We start from the raw sequence: 23,152 nt of genomic DNA on the forward strand, positions 1-23,152 counted from the left end.
TTTTTACTGGCCACTTGACAGCAAGCTATTTGTGAGCTACAAAAAGCATTTCCAAAGCCCGAATAACAAGATTTCTTGTTAGGCGGGTGAGCCGATGGGGATGCTAAATTCCTACAGGAGATCAGGCCTGTACCATTAAAGGCCTTTAACTAGTGAATCATTCATGAATCTTTTAAAGGTCGCAGTACCTAGCCAGTTAGTAGTAGCAAGGTACTAAGCAGCTATCTAATGGGTGAGATAAGATACCGAATCTACAGTGGCATGTCAAATGTTTGAATCCAGTGGTATTTACCGCTAGCCTAATTAGGGATTCCCTACTCTACTACTAAGTTATATCTTTGAAAACCTTACTAAATTAATTAACCTTATGGCGCCCTGCAAAGAATTATCACCCCAGATGCAATCAGAACATCCATGGGGTCCATAATATTAGGTGGAGTTGTTCGAGGATTCATAGAAAATCTATAAGGATTCCTAATCAGGCTAGCGGTAAATACGCTGGATTCAAACATTTGACATGCCACTGTAATTACGCCTGACATTCGCTCCTACAGCTCCTGTACACCAACCCTGCCACCGGCTAATTTCTCATCATTTAGCCTTGAAAATACACCACCGAAATCAACCACAGTCCTTCAAAATAACTAGGCAAAGCTAGTAAAGCACACAGAGCATCTTACACCAAAGCTTCAGCAAAAGAGCGAGCGTATCTCCACCATACTTATACGGCGCTTGATACCTTCAATGGCCATTGACACAGACACGAGATTTAGGACTGCACACGAACTGATACGGTGATCTAAGTCATAGCAGCAGGTCAAAGGGCTTAGCCATCTTAGTATATTAACCATACGCGATGCGAATCAATTAATTGCGACTAGGAAGGCCAAAGAAGATGCGGCAGAAGAGAGACAATTTGCAAAGGAGTATGAGAAAAGATACTTTATTTAACCAATTTCTAGGGATTGGTTAGATCCAGAGCGGGCGTGTTGATAGATTGTCCCTTGAATTTCGGCAGAAACTATCGTCCGTCTCAGACGGACACCACCTTTGGTAGAAAGGTTCCCATGTGTTTCCCCAGGATGGGAGAGATTCTCTCTCCCTCCTCAAGCTTATTGTAAACAGCATGTTGGCCTGGTATAATTGAATTAATTCTGCTACAGCCCCTCACAGAAATTATCTTTTCCAGCAAATTAATATGCTTATCAGTGGAAAAGCTGTAGCTGGTTTCTTTCTGAGGCCCAAAGCCTGTCCGCGAGATTGGACGCGTAGTTGCTAAAGTTTTGCGCTAAGCCATTCATGGGGAATGCCTAGTTTTGCCTTTTGTAAGATTAGCACGCTGGTCCACTAGATTAGATGCCTGATATTTACTAAAGATTGCCCTCCTCCGTAGGCCACCCCACGAAACCTAATCTTGTCCCGTCTTCTCTCAGTCTTATTAAATTTGCTTCTGAATTCTAGAGTAGCCCCCTTAAAGCGGGCGCCACGCTCATCAAAGCCTCGCTTAATCGTGGCCAGTGATGTGATTTATGGCGCGAAAGTTTGATATACAGGCGATTTCCTTAATGGCTTGAGGAAAGCATGTTAAAGCGACCAACGTCGCCCTAGCTCAGCGCTGTCTCGGATCTGAGTTTACTAACATAACTTCGACCACAGAGCAAAGAGAATCCAAATCCTGGCCTAAAGGTAAGTCTCCAGCCCTCTTCGGAGCAGTGCCCTGGTTGGGGTTTCACCATAAACCTTCCCTTCATATGTAATAATCCTTTATGTGGAATTGGGAATTATAAGCGGATATCTGAACAGCGTAGTACAATTCCTAGAGGTCTGAAAAGGCTAGGCCTTTGCGACACTAACCTAGGGGATGTATTTAGAGTAAGTACATCTTGTTATCCTCTTTGTATCATGGATGCTCATGCTGCATACCCTTGCAACCTCACTATTAAACAAAGGATGAGTGAAAAATGAGTGCTGACATACCAGACCGTGGACCACTCGTCCGAGTGGTAACTGCAGTTGTGATCACTTTGTCTACTGTGGTTGTACTTTTGCGGTTTATTTCTCGTGGTCTTATTGTGCGACACCTTAGTGGCGAAGATTACTGCTTGCTTCTGGCCTGGGTAAGCGGATCCCTGTCCCTTTGCGATCGGAAAAAGGGCGTGCGACTAATTGTTCGACGCAGCTTATCGCCATCGGTCTTTCGGCTTCTGTCATCCTTGCGACGACTAATGGCCTGGGGAGGTATGATAGCGACATTCCCAGCGACTGGGAGTATCGGCTTCTGCAATGGACATACGTCTTTACTGTGCTCTATGTTAGTTGACCCAGTGTGAAAGAAAGTCCTATGTCGGTGATCTAACGAGTTTTCTGAATCTAGAACCCTGCCCTCATGGCAACTAAAACCTCTATTCTTATGCTTTACCGACGCCTATCTCGAACTTTGGCCTTCTTCCGCATTGCAACAATGGCCTGCTTGGTGATTGTTAACCTTTGTGGCCTTGTATTCACTCTTCTGTCCATTTTCCGGTGCCGACCAATAACCAAATCCTTCGACTTGGTTTCAGGCAGTGAGAAGTGCATTGATATCGTCACACTATACTTGGTTGGGGCTCCTGTGAATATTCTGACGGATTTGGTAATTTTAATCCTACCTATGCCACTTTTAACTGGCCTTGTTCTTCCGTCCAAACAGAAGATCATCCTGGTAGCGACTTTTGCTTTGGGCGGGTTTGTGACTGTTATTGATGTGGTGCGGATTGCTTATTTGCAGCAAAGCTCAACCGCCCGCCTCGAGACTTTGAAAAACAGCGAGCAGTCTTCTGCTCAAACGAATACATTTTGGTACACAGCGTTCACATTCATGTGGTCAAGCGTTGAGGTGAATGTTGGGATCATTTGCGCCTGTATCCCCGTCCTTAAACCGCTATTTGTTCGTATCGCTCCTAAACTCTTCGGTTCTCCGGGCTCCAGGGCAGCAGGAAAGATGCCGTCTGGTGGTCATATGGCATACAGCGGAAGTAATCCAACGGCGCAGCAATCAAATCCTGCCTCACGACATCTTTCGAATTCCTTGCGACCACTCACGTCCCAAAACTCGTCCATATATCAAGGAGAGGAGCATAATATCGAGCTACAGCTCATGAAACGCCCAGCTTCTCAGCCAGCACATGGCTTCTATTTGCCCACAACCGAAGTTCGAGTCCGCAGTCGAAATCCAGAACAAGTGCCAACGCCGCATATTGGTCCTACTAAACATCAAAAATCCTTGGTTGACTTAACCGATCGTGAATCGCTCTCACCGCTACTGATAGTTACCGTCCTATTTTTCCTCTGGGGCTTCGCTTACGGACTGCTTGGCGCACTGAACACAAAATTCCAGGCCCTTGTTGGTTTCACGAAAGGCCAAACAGTTGCAATTCATTGCGTCTATTTTGCGGCTTACTTTACCGCCCCTCCCGCCTTCTCGTATTATGTCCTGACAAGGTTTGGGTTCAAAATCACAATCATCGCGGGATTATGTATATTCGCTGTCGGCGCTTTGGTGTTTTGGCCGTCCGCCATATTGGGCTCGTTCGCTGGGTTTGTCGTCTCCAATTATATTGCTGCGCTGGGACTATCCACTCTAGAGATTTCGGCGAATCCGTTCATAGCTCTCTGTGGACCACCTCAGCGTGCAGAAGGACGTGTGAACCTTGCACAGGCGGTCAGGGGTGTTGGCAGCCTGACAGCTCTGTTACTTGCAAATCTTGCTCTCTTCCAGGAAACAAGCATCAGTAACCTAGTTGACACACAGTGGACATACCTAGCCATCTCAATCTTCTCCATCGCTCTGGCCTGCCTTTTTTACTATTATCCGCTACCCGAGGTCACCGTGGATGAGCTCGACAAGTCCTGGGGTCCAATGGAGCCTCTTCCTAGGCAACGGCGCTCGGCCCGGTCCATATCTGTCACTACTTCTGTTATGGTTGTTGCAGCCATTTCCCAGTGTGTTTCCTTGGGAGCACAGGAGACCGTCTCTACAGTTACATATCCTGTGCTGATCCATTGGCTAGAGCATGCTAGCAGCAATCAAGCGCTTTTACTTCTTGCAGCACTCGATGGCCTGGTTATCCTAGGCCGTGTGATCGCAGGGGTGATCTTCTTAATCACCCCTGTTAGGCCAGAACAGCTTCTCTGTGTTACGACAGTCGGTGCATCTGTTACTTGCCTTATTTCCACTTTTCTCAACAAGAAGTCGGTTCTAGGACCAGTTTTCCTTAACTACTTCTTTCAGTCCGCAATTTTCCCGACCATCTTCGTCACGGCGCTGCGCGGTCAGGGCCACCGCATCCGATTAAGCTCTGCCTTCCAAATCTCATCCATGGTCGGTGGCGCTATCTTTCCTGCTGTTCAGTACGGAGTAGAGAAGATTACTTCTGTGCAACATTCACTTGGCGTCCCCGCCGCCCTTTTTTGCCTAACGCTTATTCTTCCTCTATACACATTTTGGGAGCCAGTACGGAAGGTAGTTAAGAGACCTCGGGCGGAACCTCCACGCACGGAAAATATGCCGGCGAAGTATAATGAGCCAAAGATAACTGGATCTCCTAAGATAATGGTTGAACATACCTTTGTCGTTGAGGATGGACCAGCCTAAAATATATTTACATCTATTTCAAAGGCAAGAAGACAAGCTACGCAACCAGTACTATCACACCAAACTCAAGTATATATATTAAGGTGGATTTCAGTCCATAAATAAAATTATATGGCAAGGACAACAAAACAAAAAACAAAAAAACAAAACATGTATGGTGCACTCATTTACTATCACATTCTCTTCATCCTCCCGGAACAGACGCCAAAGAATTTGGGTATATACATCCCTGCACAATCTGGTTAGGGTGTTATGCTTGAGAGAATGTTCCTTTTCCACTCTGTGTGGACACTCCCCCTCTCATTCTTACGGTCCTTTTGTACCCAAGAGCCCTCCCTCTCTCTTGAGTAGGCTCGCTGCCTCCTTCGCCTTTGGCCACCAGGCTTAAACATCAACACCACCAAAATGTGAGTTATTCTGCTCCATTGTAAGCAACAAAGCTTATCTAGCACCTTAGATGCAGAGTTGTTAGAAAGCCTCTCAATTGTTTCATCACTGATTTTTTGCTTCTTGGATTGCTCGCGTTCAGATATTTGCTTGCAGCCTGTATGAAAAATCCCGGCGAACATTTTCCTACCGGCGAGATTAAATTGCACTTTCATGTCCGCAACATAATCCACAGGCGAGATGGATGCCGCACCCGAAAACGCCTATATTCCCCTCGGGTTCAACCCCCACTTTGCCGCCAAAACACTGTCAATAGTCTCCAACTTCGGTTGAACAAGAGGGCAATAGCTTATTAGCCTTCCAATGCCTCATCAAGAATATGTACCTCTTCTTTGCAGGCAACAATAGCAAGATCTACCATGCTAGCATACCCATTAGTAACTTCCCAGGATCCTTTAGCAGCACGTATAAGGTCATCCTAAGTAATTCCTATAACAACCTATTTATGGCTATACAGGTGTACACCATCTCAGGACAGAATAAGTGCCTTATAATTATCAAGGTAATAGGCATGAATAGGCACTACTTCTGCTCTTTCACTGCCGATAGCCTTAGTAGATTATAGACTTTATAGGCTGGTAGCCTGTTACTAAGTGGCAATCTATTAGGGATATCAAATCATCATCTAGTATTAATATTGGGTTTTATATGCAAGAAACTCGTTATTGCAGATTAGTCGCCTTTGGCCTTCTCCGAACTGCAGCCATTCAAGCAGTATTCAGCAGCTCTCTTGCGCATAAGAAGTTTCTTTGGGGGATATTGCGATCATCCATATATGCAATGCTGCGAATGAAGCATGGGCCATTTTGATTAACATTTAGGAAGGAATGAGGATGACTTGCTGAGACAAAAGTGTCACCAAAGATGACATCTCCAACAATTTCGCAAGCTCATTGAGAAGTCTGGAATAAATGACCAGCCTCCAGTGGTTAAGAGGACCAGAGAGAATAATTAGGGAGCAGTGGAAACTAGAACTTAACAAGTAGAATGTCTTTCTATTATAATATTGAAAGTGAATATTCTTCCTTTAGAACAACTAGAGTAGTCAAACATTCTCTTTGGTTACCAGCACAGATGAGCACTAAAGCACAACATAAGAAGAGCAAGGAGTTCATAGGGTAGGAAGTTAGTAAGCAAAGTAAAGCAGGTACAAGCTGTTTGCATGAAATCATCATCTTAGTCATTGGTCTGTACTGTAATACTGTGGTTAGACCTAAAACAGGTAAATCCCGCAGGGTATTTTGCTCCGGTGAGTGTGCAAGTCATTTCTGATTGTCCTTCCCCACTGTTCCGATGCGGGGGAAGATCGCTGCCTTGTCTCCTTTTCTCTTTTCCACGTGTTCGGGCTGTCGAAAATAAGGTTTCAAGTGCGGGGCTTTATACAATGGATGAAACACTTTTCAAATGTAATTCAGGCAAATCTCACCGTGAAATAATGCAATCTTCGAAAGGGGGAATGTGCGGCAACCTCTAGACTCCATTGCCTGGTGTATGCCGGCAATTAATGTGTCTACTTCTCATCATGACCGTCTTAGATCTGGCTACATTTGATAGACCCTTCCCGATCGGTGACACTGGGTAATTATATAAAGCGCCCAACAAATCAAAGCCATGATAAATTACTCCCAGTGATTTTCTCGTGGAGGGTTAAGGATGAAGGAATCTGAGATAGAGACACCCGAATTACCAGGGGAAAGTAGTATGAACTTGCCAGTATGCGGATGATTAGGTGGCGCCCTGGCCCTTAGTCTCAAAACCCGGATAGTAAACAAAGTATTTTCTCCGAGTCGTTCCCTTTTTCCTTAGCGCAAAGAATGACCCAAGTGGCACTTGTATATTAGTTTGAATCTAGCTTGTAGTTGCAATTTGTTGTTAGACTAGCACTTCTGCCGAAAGGCTTGCCTTTATGAGCTGAGAGTTAAGTTCCCATGCTTGTTGTTATGGGGCCTTACCGTAATAAGAGACGGTTTTGTTCTTGGAGAAGTTAAATAAATTGACGCGCTACCTGGTTTAGGTAAAGAATCGCTGTTCTGGGGACTGATGCATTCATCTTAGAACTGCATGGTGGTGGAAAGAGGAGTTCGTGATTTAGGTGCGAAGGGGGCTACTATGTGTTCTAGTTTATGAGAGGGTCCGAGCCTGGAGTTCTTATTGCTAAAATATTTCAGCCACAGGTCGTTTCCCATATTATGGCATATTTTTCAAGCTATCAGTAGGATGGACATAGAGATATAAAGCTGGCAAGAACCTGCTTGATGACTTGCTTTGGACACAGCGCGAATTGGTCACTAGCACATCCACCATACTCCTGCATCACATCTATAAATTCTTTTCTCAATATATCATTCACTGTATCTTAGACTGTGCAAGCATAATGAGATTCTCTCTGTCTATTCCAGTCGTGTCCCTTGGGGTCTTGGGTTCCGCAGTCAGTGGTTCTGCACTAAGCGGGACCTCTGTGGACAGTGGGACTCAGTCTCTGCCGGAGCCTATACCATTTACCAGAATCTCTGGGGTGAGAAGAACGCTACATCTGGGTGGCAGTGCACTGGCTTAGACTATCAGGGTGGAGATGTGATATCATGGGACACGTCCTGGAACTGGCAAGGAGCTCCAAGCAGTGTGAAGTCTTATGCCAATGCGGGTTACACTTTTGGTGCAAGGCAACTTAGTTCCATTTCGAGTATCCCAACTATCTGGAAATGGAGGTAAGTGACTTCAGCTTTGTTCAAGTCTTTATTATGTTTGCTTTTGAGTCCGCGTCATGCAGGAACACTGGCTGATGGCACTCTGCGTTTACAGTTACACTGGTTCTAATATTGTCGCCGATGTTGCTTATGATATATTCACCAGCTATTCTCCTGGGGGCTCTACGGCATATGAGATAATGATCTGGCTTGCTGCTATTGGCGGTGCTGGCCCAATAAGCAGCACGGGTTCACCAATCGCTACAGTCACAATTGCTGGCACTTCTTGGGACCTCTTCAAAGGCCCGAATGGGGCTTCGACTGTCTTCAGCTTCGTCGCTCGCAGCGAGCAGACTTCATTCAATGCCGACATTCTCGAATTTTTCAAGTACTTGATTCAGGGCCAGGGCTTGCCCTCCAGCCAGTATGTGAGCGGCATCGCTGCTGGGACCGAGCCATTCATTGGATCGAATGCTCAGTTAACAACTGGTGAGTATGTCATTACAGTCAACTAATGCAGGTCCAAGGAAGATGTCTCCAAGAGGGACAGAGGTGCTACTGGGAATGCACTGTGGAGACTAGTGCATTTGAATTTCTTTTTCTTTCTTATGCAACCTCAATTTAGGAAGGCCACATTTTAAGGGGTATGTTGGGGTTGAGATTTTCCAAGCAGCTGCATTCAACGCTTATTCATTTCTTCATGTTATTAAATTCTGACTATATATATTAACCTTGAAACACAACACATTGGACACAAGAGAATCTTCGAGCATACCTACAACTGTCAGCTGAGATTTCTACGTGTAAAGCTAATTCACTAGATTACGAAATTTTAATAAATCTAAATTGAAACTTGACTCTTTATACATGGCTAGGTAACCTAAGATTTGTTTATTAATGATTGTAATGAGTGCATTGGAGCAAGTGATGGGGTTACATGTCTTCCCACGGTGCTAATTACCGCTGGATTTGTGAAGATGGCCACCACCAAGCAGGATGTTCCCTGCAACCTCTTTCATACTTCCCTGGTTCTCGTTTAATTAAGCGGGGGAAAGGCGTGTAGGCATTAGACTAACTTTGTATGAGCCATGAGGATCATCATCATAGCCCAATCTCCTAGCCCATACCAAACCTGCTTGTGATGTCGACGTGTATGCCGCCTTCTGATAGCTTAGAGGAAATTTTCCATGTTTGTAGAGGCGACCCGATGGGGATCCCCGTGGTCCTAGGTAACTTGGGCCGCCTGACTTTAGCCTTTAGATCAGCTTGACAAGGCTGAATCCTTAAGTGTCCCTTGAGGCTGAATTATACGTCTATCGGTGTAGTCGGCTGAATTGTTTGGGATCCGGTGAGAACCCCCCGAATCCCATATTGTCAACCTTGCCAAACTTGGACCAGATGAAGCAGGAGGCTGAGAAAGCAGAACTATGAGCGTCTGTGGTGTATCCAGTTTGAATTTTTCTATCTTCAAATATTGTTCTCTTGGTTGGCTATCCTCCCCGCTGCCGGGAATTCAATTTGCCCATTTGGCACCACCATGTCAGTCTTGCATCGGCATGCTTGTTAGACAGCGACCAAACTTGGACTTCGTTCAATCCATGTTTCTTCCTGGTTAAGCAAATCTGCCTTGGCCTCCTCCGACACGCTTTGGAGTGTAGGCTGGAGCTATTTGCTCGCAAAAGAGCTGATATAGAGTCCCGGTCCATGAAAAGTTCAAAGTTTATTATCCCACATCCCAGATTACTCTAGAATACAGATTAAAAAGCTTTGTAAAAGAAAAGAAAATAAAGAAAACTCATAGAAAATGGGCCCGGGAAACACAGCATCCTCCATGCTAACAGCAAGGGTATATTTGTGTACTCCTCATATCCCATACAATAGGGTAGATAATAGCCCAGACAGAGGAAGGAGTTACGGTCGATGTACCCTGCTACCAAAAATACTGTCCTATCAGGAGAAAGTGGGGAAGTCGAGAAAGAAAGGGGGGAAACAAGAAAAAAAAAAAAATTTAAAAATAGGAAGAAAGAAAAGAAGAAAACAGGGAGCGCACTATACACCTTTTACTATTTAATTAAAGTTTAAGGTAGCATCTGTTCGGGTCTCTGAGATGCTGCTGACATTATTCACCATAATTGTCTCACCAGTAATGCTGGTTATCCGGACATCAACAAAATCTGTCCCAAAGCCGCTAGGATTTTCGAAGAAGTTGTAGTCTTTACGGATTGTAGACTGCCACGTTTGTCCACCGTCGGTACTAACCTCTAGCGATTTAACTGGGACGTTCGAATTGACGACTTGAATACTAAACCAGTATTTTGAGGACCCAGTCTTTGTTTTCAGAAATAGCGGACTGTTGATATCACACTTCACGATATCCCACTTCACGTCAATTCGGCCGACTTTGAGATCTGCCAATTGTTGGAAGCCGTTGGGGAGCAAATCAACATTGTTCAGACCGCAAGTTCCAGGACATTGGTTGACAATCTGGGGCAAACAACGCTAACAGGCAGAATCAAATTGATAATGGACATCAACTGAACAGAGACACTTCTCCACTCACCATGATTTTGATGGAGTTGCCTCTTGGCCCAATAACGGAGAGCAAGCTGCACTGTCCCAGTTGTCCACAGAAAGAGCCGCACCATATATCCCAGCTGGCAGGGTGTAGTCGGCGGTCGAAAACATGCATGTTCCATCTACGTCGCCACCATTATAGGAAGTAGCCTGTCCGCTGACGACGCCACCGACTAGTGGCGTCTGTGAACCTTGCGAAGACGATGCCGATTTTTGAGACACTTCAACCACAGATGTCTGTGAACTTTTCAAATATGACGCCGATATTGGAGACGATTCAACCACTGAGGCTGTTGGGTTGACAACGGCATCGGAAATAACAGTGGGCGAGTTCAATGATTTCTCTGAGGGGGTTGATGGCAAAGTGGTCGAGGTCGCAGGCACAGATCCAGTAGAGTCCGTCTTTGTTGTCTCAAAACTAGACATGGACGAAGAAATTGTCGACGACCCATCCCAGGTAGAAATTGTCGACCGACTGATGGCGGTAGATAGTCCAGCCGTCCAGGGTCTGACCGCCGGGGTTGAGCTTTCTGTAACAGTAACAAAGTACGTAGTCAGGGCATAACCGACTGGGCATCTCCCAGTCTTGGATTGACCATTGATATCAGCATTGACCACAGTACTTAGACCGGTCAGGCATGCGATAGCGGTTTTCCATTACATGTTTGGCACGACTGATTGTAGAGACCGGTAGAGAAATGAACAGTAGGAGAAAGAGACAGTTAAAGAGGGAAAGTTCAGATTTATAACCTGAATCTGGATATAGCAGAGTTATGACTGCGAAAATGCTCAATCTGTCTGAAAAAGGAAGAGGAAGAAAAAGGAGGCAAGGTGGCCACTCAAAGATCTTGATATCAGTCGGCAGTACTCCGTACAGAGTATACATCTGCGATTCTGGTTTGGCATTTCCAGCCAAAAAGTACATATCAAGAGCTTGAGAATTCGCTTGCGAGGTCGCACGAGTCATCAAAAACAACAAGTGCATGGTAGTAGCTCCGGCTTCCATCTAAGCTGCTCGTATTTAGGGTTTGCTGCAGTAAAGGGTTTACCAGATTAGATTAGGTCCCAAGCCCCGCTTGCTTGAAACAGCCACATCCCTTAAATATTTCCCATTCGGCCACATTGCGAGCCTAATTAGTCTAGATTCATGCCAAGGGAGAATTCCGAGCCAGACCCTATCGGAAGAACATGTTCAGGCGACCAACTATATCAAGAAACCAACAAATGTTGAATGAGGATGGGTGATGGAACCTTTTGTCCAACTTGGCAATTTAAAGTAAGCAAGCATGCAGCGTGCACCTATTATACTGCTTTCAATTCATCCAAAGCCTATCTATTCCCTAACAGTGGATAAATTCATCTTGTTGCAGCTTCAATTTCGTGGGTTTTGTTGCCTGATCAGGTCCTGGTTACCGTGTTTCGGATTTTTAATGTATTATGCTTTCTCCCGAAATTATACTAAGACAGCCCAAGTTAAGCAGGATTTTTCCACTGCTGTCTGTCACCGAGCTGCAATAGTATATGACATGGCAGTAAACAATGTGGAGAATGAGAATAAGGATTCCTAAGACTTAAATAAACTTTGAAGCCAAAACCTGGCGGTTCATGGAAGGACCGCGCTGCTCTCCATGAAGGGCTAGGCATCTAATTTCAGACATCGTCCCCTTATTGACTCCTAGCATACTAGTCTCCTTACTCCTCGACCCAGTCTCTCCTGTGGACCCTGTATCCATAGATGAAGGCCTCTGAAAAGATGCAAATGCGAACTTGTGATATCCTCCTATAATTTGCTCATCTAATTTGGGCGAGATTTTTAACCAGCTTCCTGTACAGAGTAAATAACTTTCTCTCTCCATCTTCGTTCCCAAGTTTTGCCTAAACCCGGGTCTCAGCTACCATGTAAGAGAGAGGGCATACTTCAAATTGAGTGGAGATTCCGTTCACTTCATGGCGGCTTGATGGTTTTTGCTTGGATTTGCGAAGTGGTTTGGGATTCAGAGATAGGAGTATATGCCGAGACGTACCCTCCAGCTACGACTTGGGGTAGAATGGGCGCAGCTGAGCTCACAAATGATGTGCAGGGTAGAATACGCTCTAACAGTCCGCCCTCTGAAAGTGTAATTCCATCATAAAGTAGGCATTTTCTTTTTAACACTATTAGGATCTGAGCGTGGCCAACACACCATAAAAGACCAGCCGTGGTACAAAATTGGATCCCAGCTCATTGGGGAGAAAATCAGAATTCACGAATGCCAGTCAGAATTTAGGCAAAATAGACTGGATTTCCTGTCTCGGTTGGTCGGCGCTATAACTCATACAATATTCGGTTCGAGTCTGCAGTTGATTAGAACAATTTGCATTGTGCACAGACTTCGACTATGCTTTGTGCTTGCTTACCGCATAGGAAAAATAACTAACGTAATTCCCAGGTGAGCCGGCCACCCTAGCGAGCCGGCCATCTCTGTATTCCATATAAAATGGCACCCTTCCAGACTTTGATATCTCAACAACCACGCATCTACAGGGGCTAAATCTAGGCATGAGGTATATTATAGTCATATACTTATAATCTATAGCCTCCTTGCGTATGTATACATGTAGCTAACATAAAATACACCTGTAATTTTAGTAATTTTAACTTCCAGATATTAAGACAGAGAAGCAATATTTTAGCATCCTAAGAAAGAGTATTTATATACTTCAGACTATATGCGTTCTGAATATCTTACTTAGATAGTAGCATATATGACTATGGTTGAGATATCAAAGTCTTGAAGGGTGCCATTTTATATGGAATGCAGGGATGGCCGGCTCGCTAGGGTGGCCGGCTCACCTGGGAATTACGTTAAGTGGGAGAACATTCTGGATCTGGCTGATTATACGGGGTATTCAGCGAGAAAAGCACCTGAGCTTTCTTCTGCTAGGTTAAGACACCCAGGTTCAACTTCAGCAACTCATCCAAGGAGAAGGCTGCTTAACTATTATGCAAGAAATTGATCAGCGTTCTCTGCTGGTGAGGCCAAAGACGCGAGACGAATGTTTGTTTTGAAGTAATACTCTGCATAGTGATACTGTCCTCATCATATACACTTATCATTTGGTCGCTTCCAGCATTGTTAGGTCATTGGCAAAATACGAACTTTCCTATTAGTATCACTAGAGATCACTACTAATAACTGTTAATCTAGACTCTGATAGCCTTTGTGTTGTATGGTTACAGCAAAATTACCAAAAGGGGTTAGTACATGTTTAATTAGGTTGCTATTATTCCATCCTTCATGTGAAGTGACACATGATCCGGTTTGAGAATCATATGATTGACACTCTAACAACAGACATGACATCATGATATTGTTGCATCCAGACAAACAATTTGCCCAATAATTCAATAATTTGGAAATTCATATCTAACTCCTCCTCCCCTTCTCGAGGCTGAAAAATGTTTGGTACTTTCCTCCTACACATAACGGCATTTATATCTCTCCACAGGCAACTGCCTACTCTTCTGAATCTCATCGTTGGAAATAGCCATTTCCGCAAATCATAAAAATAATGGCCACCCCGCGAATTGAGCACTACACGACGGATGTTCACGCCCACTGGGAAGGGATCCATGCGCACGATTGGGCAGAGGTCGATCTAATCGGATATGAGAATGCCATGGATAAGATGTATCGGAAGTTGTGTGAAAATCCGGATGCTGCTCTAGTCCAAGTTGGCTATAGGTCGAAACTGCTCAATGATCATGGGTCTGACTATCGGTTCAATGGGAAATTCACAAGCGAGCAGACTAAACCGGAGCGCAGTCACCATGAATATAACCATTTTGGGAAGTTGATGAAATGGGAAGGCGATCGTTGGTACAAGTATGATTTCGAAGTGGAAGTGATAAATCACACCTGATCTGAATGACGCGGGGGTAACAAGGTGGGATTGTTAAGGGCTTTACATGGAACAATCAAACTATTTTATGGGCGTTCTGTCCAGAACATATGGGGGTTAGTTGACTACTATGCTCAGCTTTTTTCGAGGCCAGTCGGATCCAAAAATCCTATCAAAGAAGGTATATGCAGATTATTTGGAGACTTGCACAATTGTTATGTCCACCCGATCAATTTCTGAGTCACCCTGTCATGTTTTTTGACAAGGAGCAGGAATGATAATGCCAGCAAAGCCGAAATCCCTCATCATGTCCATTTATACATCAGGCAGAACAGCTCTCCCTTGTCTTTAGCAAAAGTCTAGTGCGATTAACAAGCCGTTAAACTCTCACTCTATTGTCAAAGTTGACTTATACCTGATGTTTCTAGCGTTGTTAGGGCTCTAGGTCTTTGCTGGTGGCCACCTACGGTATGGCGACGTTTATGAAGCTATGTATTGCTCTGGGAGGGCAGGGTTGGATTATTGAGACTGGAATACATATGCGCTAGCACTAGCAACCACGCAGAGAAGAGAATTAAGAGAAATGGTTAAACAGCACTGTTAGTGACATTCTCCTTCCTTTTTATCGTCCGCATCAGTAGGACAGCGAACCCCCATACATCCTATCTCCTTCAATCCCAGCCAAACTCTGCCCCTTTGTCTCTGGACAGTCAAAAGCATAAGCCCCAAGAACGATCCCAGAATGCCACTATATCCAGTGTTAGAACTTAGGATGGAAATGTTTTATTTCTGACGAAGTGTCGATGCCTTACGACACCTACCTTCAAAGAAATTTGGAGCTTTGGCAATCAAGTATGAACTTAGAATTTATAAGCCATCAAGCTAAACCTAGATTTACTTTAGACCTAATAATGATTTCGCTTTTTCCTCATAGAACCATTCAATGCCAAGGCAATGGTCCACCTTGGTAAACCACCCAGACAATCATGAACAGCGACGCATAGGCAGAAATTTAGATGATTCTCCTAACATACTGCGTAAGATGATACACTTCTTTTGCCATAAATGCTTGATTGAACATTTTGGAGTCGTTCATATTTATCATTGTCATATCAGGGATTGGGACGTTGAGAAATTTGCAGAGAGGTTCCCATCCTTCTTTGACATGGTAAAGGAAGCAGTTTTACTGGTGGCACCATGCCTTGAATTTTCTTGTAGTTGTCCTCAGAGGTCCTTTTTCTGTCCTTTTTCAAAATCATCGCCCCAGAGCACATGTTGGCACTTGAGGACCACTGGTCTAACCCAGCACCACGGCATAAAGAGAAGATGGTCTAAGAGAAGCATCGTATGCTAATGGATCCTTGACCTGCTGCATGGTTGACTTTCTCACTGTTTTGTTATTTATAGTGCTCTGAAGAATAGTTTAGCCCTACTTATGCTTGCCACTCATTCACGTCTCTCACTGTTAAAATGACTTTAGCATTTGGGTACGCTGCAATAAGCTCTTCAGCAAAGCAAATTGCCGGAATGTCAGAGACGGCCTAGCTAATGTCAGCAATTTCGATAATATTTTTGTGTTGTTCCACGACGTGGTGTTTTTGGTCCCATCCTTCTCGTACTTACTTAGTAATGACCTAGTAGCTGATCGAATTCCTTGAGACCAAACTCCTTTCCTTTCCCTTCGTATTCTGCCTGCAATGCTTTCCACCATAGCTCACAGTCTCGAGGATTGAAGGTCAATACATCTCGGCTATGGTAAGCATTGTGGAACCGAGAATTTTCAGTGCACTTGTCAAAGCTATGAACGGTATAGTGGTCAGCTGAACCAGAATATGAGACTAAAGTATATTGGTTGTGAGAGCTTACAAACCGTGCCCGTACGCGGGAATCCAAGGATGATGACTTTCATGGGCACCTCCTGAGTACAGTATTGACGGTCAATATCAGTCGAATTTCTGTTTCGGAGAAAGGCATTGATGAAAATTCCCATCCTGGCGACAGGTGAGAGTACAACAAAAGCAAAAGACGAACCTTTATCAACGAGATGCTAGGCTTCGGGCATCTATAGACTCAACCTAGACCAGACAAGCCTATCACTTTAATAAAACATATGATTTCTCTTTCCTTTTTTTTTTTTTATTATTTTTTAATTGTGTGTTTTTCACTGGAAGCCTACACTATAAAGTTCCTGTAAGCTCAAACAATACCAGATACAAGATTTGGAGCACATTATCCAGGACCTCTTCATTGTGTGATAGCAGATAGCTCTTGGATCAGCTAAACTGTCATGTAAAAGAAGCAACGAATCTAGAGAGACTGCCAACATCTTCCAAATCTCCAATAAAGGATATGTGCTGGTCCGGTCTCAGGAGAATCATACAGCCTTCCGGTGCGATACCATAGGATGAATATGCATTGCCCCCGCCGGAGTGATACGACTTCTCGTCCGCATAAACACGTCCATAGTCCACCTCATGCCTATCATTGAATGGCCTGAAGATTTCTGGCAAATCTAATAACTCAACATCCAGTCTACTCGCGGAATGAATCAGGTAGATGGCGATAGTGCCAACAACATATCCCTCATGGCGTCTTTCATTTAATCTGCGCATGTATGAGCCGTCACATGAGAGTGCAGTCGCCAGTGCATTGATTCGTCTTCTTTGAGCCTCCTGTAAGATATCGCCGCCAAAGACAATCAGGTTCCATTCCCCTGTGCTCTTCAGGAGACCTTGAACTTGCCACGGCTGAGCATCACTCTGGCTGACCACGATTTCGCTGGGCATCCTAGCACCGATCTTGATATTCCTTGCCAGACGCGGCTTGCTGAAATATGGCAGCGCCGATCCAACCCTGTCAAGACAGCACTGTGGCTCCGTTGAGCTAATCAATGCGTTAGGTGCATAAGTGACTGCTATCCCTGATGCCGAGGAATTTTCCTCCTTAAGAGCGTTTTTATGGTCATTGTCAAACGAGCCGTATGAGTTGGTCCCTGGCTGCACTCCACACATACATCGGCAGATGCGTTTATCGAAAGTGATCAGTCTTTCTGCCACCATGAGCCTCTCCTCTCCGTATGTGTGTAGCATCCTCGGGGGTAGGGCGCTAAGCACCACGGATGCAAGCTTCCATCCGAGATTGTAGGCATCTTGGATGCTAACATTCATACCCTGGCCTGCCTTAGGGGAATGCGCATGCACGGCGTCGCCAGTGAGGAAGACGCGGTTGGCGCGGGAAAACTGAGGACAGATCCATTGGCCAACCTGAAGTTGAATCAGATCATAATACAACATCTGGGTCCGTCGCGGTGCAAATGGTGGTTGTTACTTACATTGTATACAGCAGACCATTCGACATGTGAATAACCAAAGGAATAGGGCCGCATGATGGTCTGAATAGTGTCTATGAGTAATTCATAATCCTCACGGTCTTTGTACTCTGCGGCAGTGGTGGGGGACACTTGGACATACACCCGCACCATGCTTCTCTCACGCGGAATGATCATAAGGTTCCCCCACCTGGTTTTGACCACGTTTCGTTTGCGGATGTCAGCTAGAACCCCATGTGAGCCAGCCGGTCTGACATGTTTCAAAGGTACAGGAAAAGGACGAACGGAAGTTGGTTATGGGTACAATATCAAGAACCCCCCACTGCTCATTGAGAGAGTTGCCTTCGGGGCGAAGTCCAAGTTGTGCCCTCACCCAGCTGTGGGCTCCATCACACCCGACAACGTATCTGGCTGCTACCTCCTCATAATGGCACTCTGAACATGTGACATTTTCCTCCAGGGTTGTGGGCTTGTGAACACTGCATGATCCTACAAGAGCGTCCCCCAGGCGCATTCGAATGGGGTATGCAGTAGCATCATCAAGGAGAGCATAGTCAATTTCGAGAGAAGTGGGAACTGTTCCTCGTCGAATCTCGACATTCTTATGCTTCTCGATTAATTTCTGTAAATGCTCCTCAACTCTGCCCTGGCTCAGAGTGCATTCTTGAAACCTAGAATGCCCTGGTTCTGTATTCGCGGAGGTCTTTTGTCGTCGAAGGAGGCCGTCTTTGCTGTCGTCCTGCAGATTGTATCAGAATCTGATGGTTAGCTGGACACAGAGAGAGAGAGTTGAAGAGACAAAGCCGAGATGCAGGCAAGCCGTATCGGCATACCCAAAGACAAATTTCGACGGTGCGGTTGGCCTCACTCCATATCTGCTGGCCTATCCCAAAGCTGTCCAGGATCTCCAGAGTGCGACTTTCGAGACCATCCGCACGGCCGATATGTGTTCCCGACGTTCTTTTCTCGATCAACAGCGCCCTGACACCTGTCAGTGCCATCCATGTGGCCAGTGTTAGGCTGAAATCACGTCAATATCTATGTCAATTCGCCATGCATCATATCATACTATAATTGTATTGAGAAAATCAAAAGGCTTACCCTGATGGGCCCCCCCCAACGATCAGCACATCTACTTGATGCATTATGTTCTGGCCAAATAAAGGCCCGTACAGTTGAATGAACTATATTAAGCGTCCAGGGCTGGTGTTTCAGAAATCCATCAAATATATGATATAAATAAATGGCAGGAAAATCGTGCAAGTGCCCAGTCATCTATCTATCCTTTAAATACATCCTACAGTAGAAGGGTACTTAGCGCTACTCGTCTCTAAAGCTTCTTCCCCAAGTCTAGAGGGAGCTCAGGTAAGGTCTCCCCTCTACCTGGCCTAAATTGCTCCAAATGTACCTCCAGCAGCAACTCCAGTGAGGGGCTAATGCATTGAAATTGTACCATGGCTTGCAGATGCAGCTGGAACACTTCATCTACACCGCTATTTCCCACCTCTCCTTTTGGGCCAAGCAGCCACTATGTACGGAGTAGTATCAGATGCTTTCAATTCCGTAATGACGGTCAGTCAGCCAATATTGGATGAATAACTTAGCGGGAGGTAAACCTATTTGAACATTTACAGCCTGCCGTATTCTGGTAGACTTTGTGGCTTCGTGGCCAGTGGGACTAGGCGCCTTTCAATGCTCAAGTAGGGGCTTCGTTACTGGAAAAAGGAATATGTTCAAGACAGTGCAGTCCATTTCTCACACATGTAGAATGAGAGTGCTTGAAGGAAGCTGATAGCATACCTCACACAAATATCAGTCTCACATAGCAGGCAGTCTCTAAGCGAATCAAGGATAGTGTAGCTAGGCTGGTGTTATTGGTCTTTATAAAATTTATAGATCATATGCATGTGATGCAATTCACATTACAGGAGTATTATTGAAATTAGCAGGTCAGACAGGTGAATTCTAAAATAGTTAAGTGATTAAAGCAGAGCTTAATAAACTAATTAGTAAGCTGACTAATGATGACCGGAATATTATCATAAAGAAATAACGGTGGAGAATGCTGAATAATCACTTAATAATCGGCTGAATAATCAGCTTGTTCGCCAAATTACCTCTTTGGGTTTAGCTTTCTTCAGGCCTCTCTCTCTGCCACCTTTCTAAGGCTGTATCTCCTACCTTAGGCCACTACGGTACTACCTTGCAAGAATAATTCAATATTGATACTATTTAATTCGATATCCTTGCTATATGAGAATTCGATATCTCTACTATATAAGAATTCGATATTGATACTATTTGATTCGATATCCCTACTATATGAGAATTCAATCTCATTTGATTCGATTCGATATCCCTACTATTTCAATATTGATACTATTTAATTCGACATCCCTACTATATGAGAATTCGATCTCATTTGATTCGATTCAATATCCCTACTATATAAGAATTTGATATTTATACTATTCCATTTAATATCCTTACTATATAAGAATTTAAAATTACTACTGAAATTCCCTCTTTAAGTTTAGCTTTCTAAGGCTGTATCTCCTACCTTAGGCTACTACCTTACCAGCAGCACCCCCTACCTAGATAGTGCCTCTATTATAGGGCTAATTACTATATATTCCTAATTTATAACTATCTTGAAATAGTAGATGTAAATTACACCTTAAAAGATTAATATTTTATAAGAGGTAAGACCATAAGATACCTACCAGGTGAGGGCCGCAGGTCCAAACCCTGCGCTACAAGTGAGCAGAGTAATTCAGCACAGCCGAAGCTGCAGCGAGCAGAGCGAGTGCTAGGCAGCTTGTACACTATGTGTATTTTTCTCAGGCGTGATAAGCCGACCCTGTTAGTGAGCAGTAGGCAAATGCTGATGATTGAAGAGCCCATAGGTTTATAATGTAAACCCCAGCTTACCGTGCAAGAACATGGGGAGACTTAAAGCTCACAGTCCACAGGGCAAATATGGAACCCAATCTGCTTAGCTTAGTAGCGAACTAGCGATGTGTCCAGGAGCATGTCAGAGCGGAAGCAAAACAAAAGCTAGATAGTACACCCAGCTAGGTTTGTGAAGTCCTATAGGTATTGGCTAAGCCTGCCGAACCCACAGAGGGATATCGATGTCGGTACTCCGTAACTGAAATGTAATTCAGTATTCAAGTCTCACCGCTCTGGTTCAACCTGCATTGACTGTGTGACCGCAATTCTACCATTATCCATACAAAGCACACACGAACGTCTACCCACCTCAAGCTCCTCGGTCCTACTCAACAGCCATCAAAGTTGTTGGACCTTTTAACATCCTATTTCCTTTTCGAAGATGGCACCCGCCCAACAGCTTGATCGTCCGGGAAATGGCGAACTGTCTGGCTACAGTTACCGTCTTCTCGACGGCTGGGTCATGCCACCCGATATAACAGACGAGTCGTTCGCCTTCTCTCGAAACCTTCCTACACGCCCAACGGACATTTGTTTTGTCTCGTACCCGAAATCCGGGACGACCTGGCTGGCTTATATCCTGGTGTTGCTGACAGGAAAGAAAAAGGACTCCCTTGAAACTTCCTACTTCTGGCCTGAGAGTGACCGGACCTTCCAGGGGACTGCGGAGGATTTGGCCCAGTTAGATGACCCTCGCATGTTCAAATCGCACATGCCATATGATATGACCCTTGGGAATCCGGCGCGAAGCCCCTGCCGATATATCTACATCGCTCGGAACCCAAAGGATGTATGCACTTCTTATTACCACTTTGAACGAAATCAGCCCTGGTCAGGGTTTTTTGATGGCGGCTGGGACAGATGGTTTGAGATGTTTCTCAATGGGAAGGTACAACGAGGCGATTGGTTCGACCATGTGTTGAGCTGGTGGGAGAAACGACACCAAGAGAATGTGATGTTCGTAAAATACGAAGATCTGCAGAAGAACTTTGATTCGGAACTGAGGAGGATTGCCGACTTCCTCCTCATCGAGGTCGACGACGCGATGATCAACGAGATCAGGGATACCGTGAGCTTTTCCAACATGAAGACCAATAAATTCAGCAGTTTGGTCAACCGGGATTGCCACTCTTGTTTTTTCCGCAAGGGCAAAGTTGGGACTTGGAGGGAGCAATTCACTGCCAAGCAGACGGAGCTCTTTGATTCAATGTACCGGGACCGCATGGCTGATACGGGTCTATCATTCGACTTTGACTAGCTTCCAGTTGTCGTTGTAGTTATCTTTCACCCAGGAATATAGCAGAGTGCTCAAAAGTTTTGCAATAACACAAGTTTCCCCCGCAAAACTCATATATCTAATAGAGGATATCTAAATACTTTCACCTTATGATATGTTGCTTCTTTATAGAGATATATATTATCATATAAAGAGTCACAAAACGACAATCCTGTATATATAGATCTTTATATAAGTCTGTCCCGCGGGACGCTAAGTATCGAGAGAAGTTGTATAGCATTTCCATACAAATATACATCGTGGCTAAAATCCATACTCTCCGCTCATAGTGAGTTTGTCTGTTTCAGAAAAGGCTTAGAGAGGAAGTTTATGTATAAATGCCTAACGTTAGGGCTTTTTTTATTTTATTTTAGTTTACCACTCTATGACAATAAGCGATGAATAAACCGAGGGTGACTTATTAGTAATCAGATGTCCCATAACCTATATCCTCACACTTTCTCTTTGTTGATATAAACGGTGATTACTTCCATAGCTTTATCAGCGTAAAGGGTAAGAAGTAGATGCACTTGGACAAAGGTTTCTGGAATATACAGCACTGACCCCTTGTCACTCCTAATTCAATATAGAATTCAGGAGGTCCTCTCAAGCTCCATAGTTCATGCAGTGTTTATCTCTTTTGAGCAATGATCATCCATTTCAACATAAGACTAATCAATTTCCCTCAAACAGTACACCACCAACAAGCGTCAAATGCCAACTCAGGAGGCGTTGTCTCCACAGTCATATAAGCATCATTCTTAATCTAGTACTCATATTTTTTACAGCATGATTGACCGCCTTGCCTTTCAGCAACTGTGATTCTGGCCAACAATTATATTAACCCTGCACTGATGCAGTCCTCACCCTAAGTCATTGAGCGCCGCTAATAGCCAATGCACACCAAGCTAATAAACTGTGAACTCCCGACTAGTAACTCCTATGAACAAGGAAGGAAACATTTGGCGGTCTTGCGGTATCCAGGCTCACCAGTTAAATACTGTTGCTTGCACGCAGTGGTCTGGCCTGGCTCTCTCCAAATTACTGACAGGAAGGTTCGAACTTGGATGCATACCCTGTCAAATGATCGATCAGGAATGCAAGGGATCTAGTTAGTGTTATCCGCCCAGAATGGAAACTGGACTGAATGGATTTCCCACTCCACTGTTTCGCGGTAGTTAGAAGAAATATAATGGTTTCTTTCTCAGTTCGTGTACAGTTCCCAGTAAGGTTTAAGTAAATCTACCAATCACGATCATGATGCCAGTTAAGGTCATAACAAACATACAGTAACAAGTCTAGATTGGGCTTGTTCTCAATGTTAGTTTTCATTCAAGTTGCTGAGAACTGCTGTGAGATGGGCTCAAAATTCT

The 23,152-nt window shown here is 44.5% G+C and overlaps 6 protein-coding genes across 6 annotated transcripts; 5 read left to right on the top strand and 1 right to left on the bottom strand.

The window, feature by feature from the left end:
- Positions 1 to 1,961: 1,961 nt before the first annotated feature.
- Positions 1,962 to 2,311, top strand: Aspvir_002185 (uncharacterized protein; the record flags this gene model as incomplete). The annotated part of the gene is made up of 2 exons (XM_043273786.1): positions 1,962 to 2,117; positions 2,180 to 2,311. Coding segments are annotated over 2 exons (288 nt in total), but the record flags the coding sequence as incomplete, so codon positions are not given.
- A 150-nt stretch (positions 2,312 to 2,461) lies between these two features.
- Positions 2,462 to 4,633, top strand: Aspvir_002186 (uncharacterized protein; the record flags this gene model as incomplete). Its single annotated transcript, XM_043273787.1, has 1 exon — positions 2,462 to 4,633. The coding sequence occupies one exon, from the start codon at positions 2,462 to 2,464 to the stop codon at positions 4,631 to 4,633; it is 2,172 nt and encodes a 723-aa protein (XP_043129722.1).
- Positions 4,634 to 7,844: 3,211 nt separating this feature from the next.
- On the top strand, positions 7,845 to 8,282 carry Aspvir_002187 (uncharacterized protein; the record flags this gene model as incomplete). The annotated part of the gene is made up of 1 exon (XM_043273788.1): positions 7,845 to 8,282. One exon carries the CDS (start codon positions 7,845 to 7,847, stop codon positions 8,280 to 8,282), a length of 438 nt encoding a protein of 145 aa, XP_043129723.1.
- A 5,611-nt stretch (positions 8,283 to 13,893) lies between these two features.
- Aspvir_002188 (uncharacterized protein) lies at positions 13,894 to 14,244 on the top strand (the record flags this gene model as incomplete). Its single annotated transcript, XM_043273789.1, has 1 exon — positions 13,894 to 14,244. One exon carries the CDS (start codon positions 13,894 to 13,896, stop codon positions 14,242 to 14,244), a length of 351 nt encoding a protein of 116 aa, XP_043129724.1.
- Positions 14,245 to 16,508: 2,264 nt separating this feature from the next.
- Aspvir_002189 (uncharacterized protein) lies at positions 16,509 to 18,552 on the bottom strand (the record flags this gene model as incomplete). Its single annotated transcript, XM_043273790.1, has 4 exons — positions 16,509 to 17,486; positions 17,555 to 17,775; positions 17,837 to 18,290; positions 18,385 to 18,552. The coding sequence occupies 4 exons, from the start codon at positions 18,550 to 18,552 to the stop codon at positions 16,509 to 16,511; spliced, it is 1,821 nt and encodes a 606-aa protein (XP_043129725.1).
- A 2,333-nt stretch (positions 18,553 to 20,885) lies between these two features.
- On the top strand, positions 20,886 to 21,761 carry Aspvir_002190 (sulfotransferase domain-containing protein; the record flags this gene model as incomplete). Its single annotated transcript, XM_043273791.1, has 1 exon — positions 20,886 to 21,761. The coding sequence occupies one exon, from the start codon at positions 20,886 to 20,888 to the stop codon at positions 21,759 to 21,761; it is 876 nt and encodes a 291-aa protein (XP_043129726.1).
- Positions 21,762 to 23,152: the final 1,391 nt, after the last annotated feature.

Source organism: Aspergillus viridinutans (assembly GCF_018404265.1).
Source record: "Aspergillus viridinutans IFM 47045 DNA, scaffold_11, whole genome shotgun sequence".
Lineage (NCBI taxonomy): Eukaryota > Fungi > Ascomycota > Eurotiomycetes > Eurotiales > Aspergillaceae > Aspergillus > Aspergillus viridinutans.